The 13720-nt window shown below is 40.3% G+C and overlaps 1 protein-coding gene across 6 annotated transcripts in view; it reads right to left on the bottom strand.

Moving 5' to 3' along the window:
* The window catches only part of DOCK10 (dedicator of cytokinesis 10), a 272061-nt gene that overhangs the window by 11138 nt on the left and 247203 nt on the right, over positions 1–13720 (bottom strand). For all 6 annotated transcript variants that reach the window (XM_047873141.1, XM_047873140.1, XM_047873137.1 and 3 more), the window contains exons 47-51: positions 13474–13572; positions 10301–10407; positions 8731–8853; positions 8480–8593; positions 1295–1441 (exon numbers count right to left, since the gene is read on the bottom strand). In XM_047873141.1, the coding sequence (XP_047729097.1) occupies positions 1295–1441; positions 8480–8593; positions 8731–8853; positions 10301–10407; positions 13474–13572 (590 nt within the window). The remainder of the gene's footprint in view (positions 1–1294; positions 1442–8479; positions 8594–8730; positions 8854–10300; positions 10408–13473; positions 13573–13720) is intronic.

Genomic DNA, 13720 nt, shown 5'->3' with positions numbered 1-13720 from the left:
TGAATAAGCTTCAGAAATAGCAAGGAAGACAGGCTAGGGGGTCCCAAGAAGAGCCAGGGAATTTTCAAGGTTGGAAGAGATGATTCTCAGCCTCTTTTCTAAAGATTTCTGGAAGAATTTTTAAACTTCTTCCAGCTTTCTCCATCTGTTTATGTACTCACTGCCTATCTGATTCCAGAAATTTGAGGAAGCTCATGAACTTATTTATGATGTTCCTAAAATTATACTGTAAGATGAGTATAACTGTATCTACTTTACAGATTAAAAAAAAAAATTCAGAGTGGTTATCTAGTTTCTCCAAGATGGATCACCAGCTGATAGCAGGTGCCATGATGGAGTGAAGACTGCAGATGTCTGCCACTAAATTGGGCATTTTTCTCATCTCACTAGGAACCCTATGTTTCCTATTTAGGAGTGCCACCATGAGGGTGATTCGAGTTCTTTCCATCTTTAAGGGGAAGGGGATCTCACCTTTCAAGCTAAGGGAGAGAGTGACGGGCACATCGTGACAATTTCTGCCCAGACCCAGGAATCTCATGCCCCGATCCCTCCAAATACCAGCTGAGTAAAAGAGGAGGGGAGAAAAGAGACCTTTTCTTTGGTGGCCCAACAGCGGCCTCCCCACTTGGGCACCAACCTGCTTTTTGAGATGCATTCCTCTGCTATACTTTTCTGTCCAACCTGTGTTGCAGACACCTGCCATTGTGTCTCCTTCTCATTCCTCCCTGGCATCGCCTGTGCCGGGCTCCTCAGAATGCCCTCTGCTTCCGGCAAACGGCTTCTCACTCTGCGATCCCTAGATCAGACATCCTTCCTCCGTGAAGCATTGCCCAGCCAAGAATGAGCTGCTCAGGGAGCCCTGAACTTTCTCCCTGTGACTTAGACCTGTCTCCAGAGGAACTCCCTGGGCTCTATTTAATTAACCGTTTGCATGTAGCCGCCTCTTCTTAACCCCGTGTGCACTGTGAGCTCTGGAAGGAACAGTGGGCCCAATCACTTTAACCCTTAGGCTGCTATTCAAATGCAAGTAATCTATGGCAGAAATAGAGAATTTAGTAACTTGTTTCTAAGGTTACCTAAAAGTTACTCAAATAAACACACATAACATTTTTGACCAAAAAAAAAAAAAAATCGCCAACCATCCAATAAACAAACAGGCAAAACCTCCCGTGTGGTTGAGGCAGGTTACTTTTGCAGTCAGACAGAAAATGAAAACCTTAACAGATACAGCTAAAAAAACTAAAAAAAAAGGAGTCAATTATTCACATGTGCATGGATGCCGATTTTCCTTTACCTTGTTGGAATCCTGGATTATCTTCACATTGTCTGCACCAAATTTATCCGCATAGAGCTTGAGCAGTCTTTGAGAAATCTCCGAGAGGCCCGTCAGCTTAGGCTCTTTATAAATATACTCCTTACCTTCCTCCTCTTCAAAAAAGCCCTATGGGAAACGCACAACGAACCACCAGTTTTATTAGGGCACTCCAATTGCAAATCACAAACACAAACAAAAGCTATTTACTTAAATAATATAGCCAGTCTTCGGTTGTTATCCAAGCCATGGATCAGCACCCTATGAAATTGAAAGAAAAAGTAACATAAAGAAAAAAAAATATCATGTTAGAATCAGTCAATAATGAAACACTCCCCACCAGGCCAAAGACCCTCCTGAGATAACCTTACACCTGTTTTCTGTTTGTAGAAATCCGTGGTTACACCTGCTTGCACGTATTTTGGGAGAAGAATGCCCTCATGTGGCAGCCTGGGGTAGAACACAGAGTCTGGAGTAATTTTTGGCCTTTTTCATAAGGCCTTCTTCACGTCTTTGGCACCAGCAGAGGAAACTCTGTATGTCATGTAAACGTACCTAGAGGTACGAGTCGATATGCACCCCACATCACGTCAGATGCAAAGCCATAATTCTCTGGATCGTTGTCCTAACAGGAATGACATATGGTAGGTATGTTCCCAAGTGCTGCTATTTTAAAAAGAACTGTGATATGTCTTCAGACGCGCGATGCAAGCATATGCAATTTCATTATTCCATTTACTTTGCGAATAGGTCTTTTACAATCCTGCAAAGCTAAAATAGGGGATCGAAAACAGTAACCATGCCATCATGTTTATGCCATAGGAGCAAGTAGGTTTCAGCCTCTGTTAATTTTATTTGTCTGGTTTGAAACGGGGGGGAAGGTAAGATTCTATCATCTGAGGATAACCAAGTGAGGCAATCTTCACATCTCCTTCTCTTTGAAGAGACACAGCATCATCTTTCCTGTGGAATGCATGTGGCCTCAGAATACTGGATTAAATTGGGAGTTAAGAACCTAGGCTCTCATGGTTTCTTCTGACTGCAGAGTTTACCTCATGAAAATGGCTTTTGAGGGCCAGGTGAAGATCCGGAGGTCAGAAAGAATCTTAGCTGTACTTTTTCTGCTTTTCTCATTTCTGATTAAAAAAAGAAATATTCATTGTATGTAAAAAACACACGCAGCAAGCATTCTAATGCTGTACTTTTGGCTAATGTGACGTGGTTGATCTAAGAGTAAGGATTAAAATGCACAACCATATGGTGCTTTATGCTTGCAAAGCACTTTTGCCAGGTTAAGTCTGACCATGTGAACAGGATACTTCGTTTCGTAAATGGGCCGTAACTGAGGACGATGAACTCGTTCATCAGCAGAGTTCTTGTCAAGCAGGTAATCGCCTGTTTCCTTGTGCGTTTCCAGAACTGACTTTGGGCTTTTCAAAGGCAGAGAAGTGTCTTGTCCAACAGTACATGTTCAGTGTTTAACACAGAGCCTGGTCTTTAGGGGAATTTCACTCTACCTTCGTTGAATGAAGAAGCAGATGAATGAAATAGTTCTTAGAGGGCATACATCTTAAAGATGTGTATTTGCACTGGGTATAACTGGAAAAGATTCCATGGATTCTAAGAAAGATGTTTTTATTGAACGATTTTTTTTTAAAGAATGGTCAAGACCACACGCAGCTGAATATAGGAGTCCCCTGACCCCAAACTGCTAAAAAAAAAAGTGACTTAGAGTATTGAAAGCACAAAACGTGCTTCACTGTCATTCCTCAAGAGTTGGTAGGGGTAGTGAGGTCTGGCCCGGTTCCCACATGGCTTCCAGGCTGCCATGATTTTTCTGTCTCTGTCTTTGTGAAGACTTGTCTGGTTCAAGGTCAGAAGTTAGTGGCTAAAATCGACAGACTGACACATCAGAGAAACAGGACTTCTGAGGCCATCAACCAGAACCCCCACAGGGCAATCGCTACAGCCACATTTGCAACTTCCTTTTCAATAAGAAAAATGTCTCCAAGTTTCAGGAAAAGATTTGCTCACCACGCTGTGAAAACTAGCACAAAGAGACATTTTCACTGTGAATTTTTCTCCACTGACAAATTTCTGAGTCCAGGGTTAGCAGCAAAGGAGAGGTGGGAAGCAGGATTTTATTGTCATTACTCTGACCGTTGGCTCTGGTCTCAGTCATGACCTGTGACTTCCTTTCATCCCTGCTCCTTGATCTGCATGATGGAAACAGTACAGACTCAGAAGTCTAGTGGGAGGCCCCAAGAACAGTGCCTGGTACACAATAGGCCCTTGGTGTGTGTTAGTGCTGATGAGGAGGACAGCAGTAACAAAGAAAAACATTCCGTGTCAGCAGAGCAATCTGAGCTCTGACTGGCATGCAGGGACAACAGCTTAACTGAGTGTGGAGTGCTTCAAAATACACATCTTCAGCTGCTCTGCACGGCAACTACAGTTTTCCTTATTATATGAAAGGTCTATTGACGCTGATTTCAATATCTTGGTAAGTGACTGATCAGAAAGAAATTGTGATTATTTACTCATTTGGCCTGAAAAGAGACACCTGTTGGGACTATTTTCTGTAAGAAGTAGAAAGAAGCTGGAGTGCAAGAATTAAAAATTTCATCTGCCGTCTTCTGGGGATCACGCAAGAGCTTCTGGAGCCAGCTCAATGGCAGTTCTGAAAATAGGGGGAACGTGTGCTTACCTTTTACCCAGAGAAACTATCAAAGCATAGCCCACTGAGCCACAGGATACTGTCTTAGGGGAGTTTTCAATTTCTAGCTCTCTGAAATAAATGATTCATCAGTAGGGACACAGGTGATGACAACCCAGGGGTCGTTTGTCGTTTGCTTCCGCCCCAAGGTTACGAGTAAACTGCCTTTCGTGGCGACGGGAAATGTGATCGCTGCATTTCCCTTGCTAGTTTGACTTTCTAAATGTCACGGTACAATGCGATACATATTCTGAGCAGTCGTTGTGAGGAAACAGCACATATTCCAGTTAAACAAGGACTCTGAATCAGCGCAGTTAACAACCACGAGTTACGAAACGTGCAGGCAATAGATGATGATAAAAATACACTTCAGTGGAACTGGTAACTAAAATTGACTCCTTATTAGATGTTTCTGAAGATTCTTCAGAATCCACAAAGCCCCTGCATCATTATGGGGAACGTCAAATATAAGCGCCCCTGCTATTCTACTTAAGTATTTTGAAGTTCACGAGCAAAGGAATGCATTCAAAGAGGAACCTCGTGTATAAATGTGGGTCCGAAAGTATTAAAAGGCTAAATGCTAAGCTAAGCTACAAGAATGCAGACAAACATTTTCATAGAAATACAAACCTCTCTCTCAATATATATTTTAAATACATATGTGTTAAAGATAGATCTCTATATATTTTAAACACAAATTATATGTATTAAAAATATATTCTATATCAATGACTTTCATATACATGGGGAGCCAGAAGGGTGTAGCACACGACCAGAAGGTGGTTTTTCAAACTACACATCCGCCTTCTCTCCTCCTCTTAATCTCTTTTCTGTCAAGTTTCTGAGACACATCTACACCCATGCAGGCAAGATGGGGAACCATGAAATCTGCATCTTTTGGCCACCGGAATAAACAGTCCCCAAGCCTTTCATTTATATATTCCAAGAGCATCTAGCTGATATTCTAAGTTATGCAAGGGGTATTCGCTTGCTTGCTTTTATGCTAAATGTCAGGGCCTAAGTATTTCATTGATTACAGGTGGTGTTTGATCACTACTGCTGTTTCATCAGTCTGGAAATGAATACATCAGGGACACTCTGGAGGGTGCTTTATATAGGCCGCTCTGTGTAAAATTTCCACAGTCAATGACGTCAGGTGTTGCATTTGAAAATCCGTGTTATGCACGACTTGCGTTCTTAAGGCCCCCGCCATGAAAAAAAGGAGTTTCCAACTTGTTTTCTATTATCTGCCTCCTTGCAGACATAATAACTACACTAGCCAATACCATGTGATGAAAGCACTACCCACACGGGACGCTAAAATATTTACCGGAAGGCCTTAGGGAGGCAAAGAGCCTATAGCATATTATATTCCCATAATCTTCGTAACATGATTGCAAGACATGCCAATTTGGATATTAAAAGATGAATTTTACAGGGACATAAAGTGCCATCATGAAAAAGAAATTATTTCTGACTACGGGGATTATGCTAATCAAGTAGTTAACACTTTATCTTAGATCTTTAGAACTTTCATTCTGCGCACGTTCAGGGAAATGTTCAAATCGAGTTAGTATTTCTTCATCATCAAGTGTGAAGTGATGTGCACTGTCCGCTCCTGTTCAAAACATGTTCACACTCTCCACTTGGGGTCCTGGGACAGCTTTTTGAATTTCATCTGAACAGTGATGAACGAGCCTCTACATTGCCGTGTATCAAGATGACCTCCATTAGGTTTTGTTCAAAGGGGGCTGGGGTTTGGGCTTAGAAAGTACCACGCTTAGGCATGTACCCAGGTCTGCAGATTTTCCAAAACACGTTTAAGCTTAGGTTGGAACTTTTAATGAAAGACACTTGAGAATACTGGCAGCGATAAAAGAGAAAAAAACCAAGTGCACAGTCAGCACACGTTATTGAGGAATCTGCAAAAAGAACAAAGTTAGGTCATTTGAAAGTAGCTCTTTCCAGACCTTCCCCACTGCCCCCCTCAGTCTATTTAGTACAAGGGTTTTCAAGTATTCTTTTAGTAGGTGAGTTAAGGACTCATGGCCCCAATTTTATAAACGAAGGTAGAAAATACTGGTAGGGACACGGGGAGGGCTTAAAGAATTACAAAAAGGTATGTACCGGTCAGACAATGTGTGGATAAGGAAAGAATTTGTCTTTCCAACTTAATCGACAATAATTATGTTGAATCATTTTTGTAGGTACAAAATGATTGAATATAGGCACATTCACATGGTTCACAGAATGAGAAAATTCTTCTGTGTTCCAGAGCTCTAGGTGCCGGCGTGATATTTCTGCCTCTGCTGCCTTTCCAAAATTTCTTTCTTTTCTTTCTTTCTTCTTTCTCTTTCTTTCTTTCTTTTTCTTTCTTTCTTTCTTTCTTTCTTTCTTTCTTTCTTTCTTTCTTTCATCATTTTATTTTTTATTTTATTTTTATTTTTTTAAACATGAAATTGATGGTCAAATTGGTTTCCATACACTTCTGTTCACATCTCAAGAGACCTACTGCCCTACTGGGTAAAGATTTAGCTCACTGGTCATCTTTTGTGTTGGGTATCGAGACCATCACCTCTGCTCAGAGTTCCCCACCAAAGACAGCCCTATTTCTCTACGACACTCATATGGAAAGGAGGAGGGTCCGATCAGGAGACTGGCAGGGTGCCCATCAATGACCACTGCTCCAACCTCTAAGACTCTGACCACCATGCCGTTTATAATCAGCTGTAAGTCATAGTGGTCCGAAATGAGCAGACAATCTCCAACACTAAGCCTACTCTGCACGCCCTGCAAACGCGTGGTGCTCGTATTTATCTGAACGTGCGCTGGAGCGTATGTGTGGTTACGTAGGTTTTTAAACTACATCGCCCTTTGTGCGGAATGATAATACACACATAAAATAAACGATACATTTTTGTAATTCAGATAACTGGAATAAACACAATTTAGTTCGGGAAATGCCGGATGACTCCAAAATGAATGGAAGCAGGATTATCCCACCGTCGTACCCAATGTTGATTTGCACACAAAAAAGTTACGGTTCAGTAAAACCATATGGAGGGAAGTGTGAGGATTATTAGGGCATGCAAATGGAGAGAGAGAGAAAACTTACCACAGCCTGGAACCATCAAGACCAAAAGAAGAAAAGAATAAACATCTGCATTAAAATCTGGTAGGAAAGCAGCATATTTTATTTCTACCTGGTCAGTATGCCTAGATGAGATATGGGCTGGAGAAACCATCAGGTGGGCAATCTTGTTTTCACAACCAGACTCTTAATGGAAGTTTATTGCTTGTTCATTGGAAAGACGGTCTGAAGGATTGTAGATGCGAATCTTGGTTAGCTGAGTGCACGTCCTGTGTGCCACTTCTCTTCTGCTCAGTTGGTCTGTGGCCACTCCCTAGAAACCCTGCTTTTCTCCTGCAATCCCTCAATGCCCACATTCCCTTCTTGATGGGGTGTCCTGCCATTTTTTTTTTTTGCTAATGCTTCCCTGAGGTCAAAAATTGTTTATTTTCTCCATGATATTCAAGATACCCTTCCCTTATCTTTCTCCTTCTCTTCTGCGGATTCCCACGCTTTCTCCCTGCAATGTACGTATCACTTCAAATAGTTCTGCTTCTCTCTCATGTCTACGTTTAGTCTCTATCCGTGGGCCATTTCCACCTGCTTTGTCCATCTCCATACTCCTGATGCTGTTATGCCTCGGGAGGAACATCTGAGTTGGATTAACCTGTTCATGGAAAGTGGCCAAGGGGTGATATTTTTCTTTCCAGGTAGAGAGAAGCTTATCTTTCTTAATTAAGAAGTTAGCTTTAAGCTGCCGTTGGTGATTAGAGGACAATAATTTTTTTTTCCTCAAAAGAAATTAAAATTTGGTAGGAAAGCAGCATATTTTATTTCTACCTGGTCAGTATGCCTAGATTAGATATGGGCTGGAGAAACCATCAGGTGGGCAAAATCCATTTTTCAATGGGAAATGATCTAGAATGATCAGGCTGGATCTGACTTCTTCAGCTGCAGCCTTAAAAGATTCCGAGGAGAAAACGAAGTTATAGGCAACCCTGAGGGGAGGGGAGAAAAGGAAATGAGAGGGCAGGAGTCATCGCAACTGTGAAAATGAAAAAATGGAATGTTCGGGGTGCCTGGGTGGCTCAGCTCAGGATGCTGAAAAATAAGTGTCCTCTTTCTCTAAAAAGTTAGAAATCACTGGTTTCAACTCGATCTGTACTAAGGCCCATGGATTTCTCTATTTGTTTCCCAGTTCAGTACATTCTTGTAGACAAACATAGGACTCGTGTATCCAGAAAAATCCTCATATATACGTAGACACACCCACATCCTCTTGATCACCTGGCACATGGAGTCAGCCGTCTCATCGAGAATGAAAGATAAAGTTTAGTTGTTTAACAGAATTTCCAGGCCACGGAGCTTCTGGTAAACTTACCTGCCCGTAAAAGGCTACACGATAGTAGCGACCGAACAGCCTCTTCTCTGAGTTCACCACCTCTGCAACTTTTAGGTACGACCGATGAATGTCGTAGTAGAGATCTGATAATTTCTGAAACCATAAATCAAAGGGTTTCGTGACGATGATGCTGACATAAAAAATAGGCAGTTTCCACGTTTGAAAACTGTAAGTAAATCACCAATTTAGAGCAGGGTATTTTAACCAGCGTCTAGCTTTAGAAAACGTACCTTGAAGTCTCTCTGCTTCTCAAAGACAGCGATGATGGGTTTGTTGACGTCAGCGATGAGTTCATATCGCTCAGACTTCCAAAGAAACTCCGCACACAGATAGAGCTGCTCCACCAGGATTTTCTGCAATTCCCCAAATCAAAAGGAGATTCAACACGATGAACACTGTGGTTCCTCCCTGAACCTGGTTTTCAAAACTGTTACAGTGTCAATTTTCTTCATAGTGGGGTTACTCTGTTTCCTATCTTTGTTATTGGCATCTACGTCCACCCTGGACAGGATGGTGGTGTCTTGGATCTTTCTTTTTCCATCACTGACTTAGTCCTGCAAGCTTGCTAATTTGAATCTATGAAATGCCTTCAGGTCTGTCTCATTCTTTCCATTCCACGGTCACTGCCTTGGATCAAAACCCTGTTCATTTCCCCCCAACGCCCATAGTGGTCTGCTAATAATGTATTTTGCACTCCAGTCCGTCCTACGTGTTGTTCTCCAGGCAGCTTTCTAAAATGTACATCTGATCATGAGCTCTCCACTGCCCTGAGCCTTTATAGGAACTCTAGGGTCTTTGAATGGTTGTCCAAACTCTATCTCCATCCCAACCACTGTCACGTAAGAAGTTATTTTCCTTTAGTTGCGTATATTTATACTTGATGGGTCTTAGACTGAAAAACGTTCGCCTTTCTCAAGATTCTACACTTTTTGAAAGCCAGAATTGTGGGTTATTTAGCTCTTCTCCCCACCTTAACTCAATGCCTCACATATACTAGTGGTCTAATAAATGTTCAGCTGAATCAAATTATATACTCCCTAAAGGAAGTCAATTATTTGTTGGAATCTTTTCAACAGTGTCTTCGCAGAAAAGACTCTGAAGCATTATTTGAAATAGTTAATCTAAATATGTAGTTGCATTCATTGCTTACTTGCAAGGTACACTAAATTAATATAAAACCATCTATAAAATTAAATTGAACTCTGCCCCCAAACTTGCTTTCTGTATCCTTTTTTTTCAATTGATGTAACATTAAGATAGAAACAATTAGCTCATGAAATATTTTGCTTACTTGATGAAGAAGCTCTATTTTCTTCACCAGAATTATTGCAATTATCAGTACTTCTTTCAATTAATGAAAAATAACCATGGTTTGTAAATCAGAAGGTTTTCTGCATAAACTAGTGAGACTTTCTGCACAAGTGTATTTACAAATACACTTTCTAATGCATTAAAAAAAAAGTGTGACCAGCTCACAAAATTTTCAGTATCCCTTACTGTATTTACCAAAGGACTAGAGATTTTATATCTTATAGAAGAGCTGATAGAGCACATTTGGGTCCATTTTAGAGAAGTAGAGTTTAGTTTAAGTGGTCATCAAAAATTATACTTTATCAGTGGAATCTGCTATTTATTATTCTCAGCTGAACTGTAGCCTGCCTTTCATTTTGCCTAAGTCATATTCTAGAGTAACTTTATTTGATTTCTGAACAAGATTTTTCTCCTCCATATTTAGCTTAATGTAACAATTCAACGCATCTGTTTTCTCAGTTACTGTGCACTAGATTATATTGGTCCAACCTCATTGTACGGTGTGTCTTCCATTCCTGAATCTTCTTTCATTGCTCCTTCTTCTTTAATATTTGGTGTAATGCTCAGAAAAGCTGGCCAGCCCATAGAGAACATGCCTTGAGAGGACCAAGCAAAATGAGACATTATTATTTGAGCCACATCCTGTTTGGGATAGAGCATGCCTTTCTTCATGGTAGCATAATAAAACCCACTCTGTCAACAAGATGGGTAGACTATGACTGTTGATAAATATTCTCTCCAAGGCAACCAATGATCCTGTTTTCTAATTTTGTATCATTTTTCAGGGGACATATTTTCTTTTAGAAGCTGGCATGGACAAAATACAGAATCTGTAGATAGACACAGTTGCAACGTTCTAGTTTAGCCAACCCCTTGGAGGCTGTTTCTCCCATTTGTCAAACTGAAGACGTTAGTTATCTATCTCAAAAGATGGTTGAAGGGACGCAAACATTAATACTGAGCAAACAGCTGGTATGGTCAGTGCATTATGAAAACAATGCTCATTACTCGCTGATTTTCACTCCTTTGCATTATCTAGAAACTTCCTTAAATTTTTTTAGCACCGTGGCTACCCAGATCAAAACAAATATATCTGGCTCTACAGATAATATATAAAAACAGTTGATAATGGGCCATGTCCCCAGAGGAGGGATTGGAACTGAATTTGAGTAGTCAGGGACACAGCTTACACTGTCAGACCAGTCCTTGAACTTTGGCCCCATCACAAACTCACCATGCTCTCTCTCTAGGGCAGCCTGTATCACTTACTCTTGGTTTTCTCACTCGAAAACAGGAGGCAGTAATAATAGTACTTTCATTACTGAGCCCAGTGCGGGGCCTTACCTGGAGCAGGTGCTTTTAGAATTCGAGCTGATACTTTTGTGACATGTTTCCATTTTTAATAATCAGCTCATTGGCTATGTAACTAAATTATCACTCCAAAATGTGCTAAAAATTATAATTAGGATAATTACTGCAATCTAATTCTTGCATTAGAAATTCTACTTCCCTACTTTTAAAAATGAGAATATTCCTTCTGCAATTAAACATATATTAAAATATTTGACAACTGAGGAGCAGGGACCTATATATCCCCGACAGAGCAGAGAAAGTCACGATACATCTCTTGCAGGATGATGATCCTTGTAATAGCTGTACTTTCTGGAGTTGCTCATATTTGCCCGTATTCTGGTTATTTGCACATTGTAGTGAAGGGATACTCTATCCCTGTGACTTGGAAACATTATAATGTAAAAGTATATTGAGGACTTCAGATATATGCCAATGGATATGAATATATGCTAGTGCATCATAAAAAAATCACCTTCCTTAGAGTTTACCAAACAAATACATTCTTTTCCCAGTGGATATGTTATAGTCCAGTATTACCTCCGGTCTAAAAGTCGGTATTTAAAATTTTTTCATGTTAAAGTCTCACACAAAATTTTGGGATATACGTTTCCACAATTTGTCAAACGGACACCTAGTTTTATCAGGTGTCTTCAGTTTTGTTTTTTGTTAGAATTTGAAATAGTCTTTACGGAGCTGTATTACGATATAAAATAGATACGATATATATATGTCTGATTCCGATATAAAATAGGTGGGGGTGAAGGGTATGTTAGACAAAATAATGATACTTTTGATGACTTGTATATAAAAATGAAGCTGAATAGTTAGTGTGGAGCTAGGCAGGAAGATCCCTGAATTTTAGCGTGGACACAGGCCACGATGCCAGGTGTGACCTCCTCCTCGAACTATCTCACGGTTCACTTGGTTAACTTGGCTCATATGTTCTTTTTGCAAAATCCACTGAGATTCTTTAGAAAATATATGCATTTTTAGAAGAACAAGGGATTATGTTAATTAATTAAATAAGGGCTTCATTAAATATGTATACGTAACTGAAGTCCAAGTTATCTTTCGTTCAGTTATTTTGATCTTCAGATCTAAGGATTTGTTTGTGTTTTTCATACACGGAGTTTTCCACTGAATTTTGAAAGTTAAGATAGTGTTATGAAGTAGATTGCAGGTCATATCCTTTGGGTTTGAACAAGCTTTTTCAATAAAAAACAGATTAAATATATTAACTATATTGCCACATTTTTTGCAAAGAGTAATTCTTTAGTGATTGTTACAAAATCTTTCATCAAACATTAAAGATGAAGTATTTTTAATTAAAGGAAATCAGTGCTATAATTTATTATATGTTGTAAATTGTCAGAACCAGTTAACATTAAAAAAATTTTTTTTAATGCTTATTTATTTTTGAGACAGAGAGAGAGACAGAGCATGAACGGGGCGGGGGGAGAGTCAGAGAGAGAGGGAGACACAGGATCTGAAGCAGGTTCCAGGCTCTGGGCTGTCAGCACAGAGCCCGACACGGGGCTCGAACTCATGGACCATGAGATCATGACCTGAGCTGAAGTCAGACGTGCAACCCACTGAGCCACCCAGGCGCCGCAACATTTTAGAAAAAACAAAATGGAGGGACGCCTGGGTGGCTCAGTCGGTTAAGCACTGACTTCAGCTCAGGTCATAATCTCACGGTTCATGAGTTCGAGCCTCGAGTCAGGCTTTGTGCGGACAGGTCAGAGCCTGGAGCCTGCATCGGATCCTGTGTCTCCCTCTCTCTCTGACCCTCCTCTGCTTGCTGTCTCTGTCTCTGTCTCTCTCTCTCAAAAATAAAATACACATTAAAAAAATTTTGTATAAAAATGAAATGGAACATGTTGATTATATAGTCCCGCATATATATTTTTGGCATTCCTTATTTTCAACGAGTAGGTTTTTTTTACATTTCAAGATTAAAATGGATTTCTCTTGCAATTTTAAACAATTTTAGAATAAAATCCCAAGGGCAGACTAGTATGCAAATCGGAAGCAAATATGGCCATAACTCATAATCCTAAATATTGGATAAGATGCAGTTCTATTTGCTGAGAACTTTTTGGTTCTGAACTTCATAAATTTGGATGGATTTCTGAATGGTAGGAGCCTCAGACTCTGACAGCGTGAGGTATGAAGGTCTGGGATAGCTTTTGCTTCTAAGAATATACATTTAAGAATTTCATCGAAGTAAACTTGAAGCAGCAACTTGATTTGCTCTGCTCTGTTCCCTGGGGGTAAAGGAGCTTATGCGGGAGAGTTAGAGCACTCACTTCCTCCGCTGGGAGCTGTTAGTAATGGGTAGTTATCACAGGGATGGGTATCCTCCGGGAGCAGGGGTGGTGTGCAAATCTTTTCCATTTTCCAGTAACCTATGGTAGTGCAAGATGAGGTTAAGACATGGCTACAGGTTGGTGTTAATACAAGCTTATGAGACTATACATCAGTAAACGATAAAACATTCTCATTTTGAACTAAGAAGCTGACCAGTTAGCCTTTTTGTAGACAGATTAAACATGA

Source organism: Prionailurus viverrinus, chromosome C1 (genome assembly GCF_022837055.1).
Source record: "Prionailurus viverrinus isolate Anna chromosome C1, UM_Priviv_1.0, whole genome shotgun sequence".
In the NCBI taxonomy this organism is placed as follows: Eukaryota; Metazoa; Chordata; class Mammalia; order Carnivora; family Felidae; genus Prionailurus; species Prionailurus viverrinus.
The sequence above is the reverse complement of the archived record's forward strand: the minus strand, read 5'-3'. Positions and strand labels throughout refer to the sequence as shown.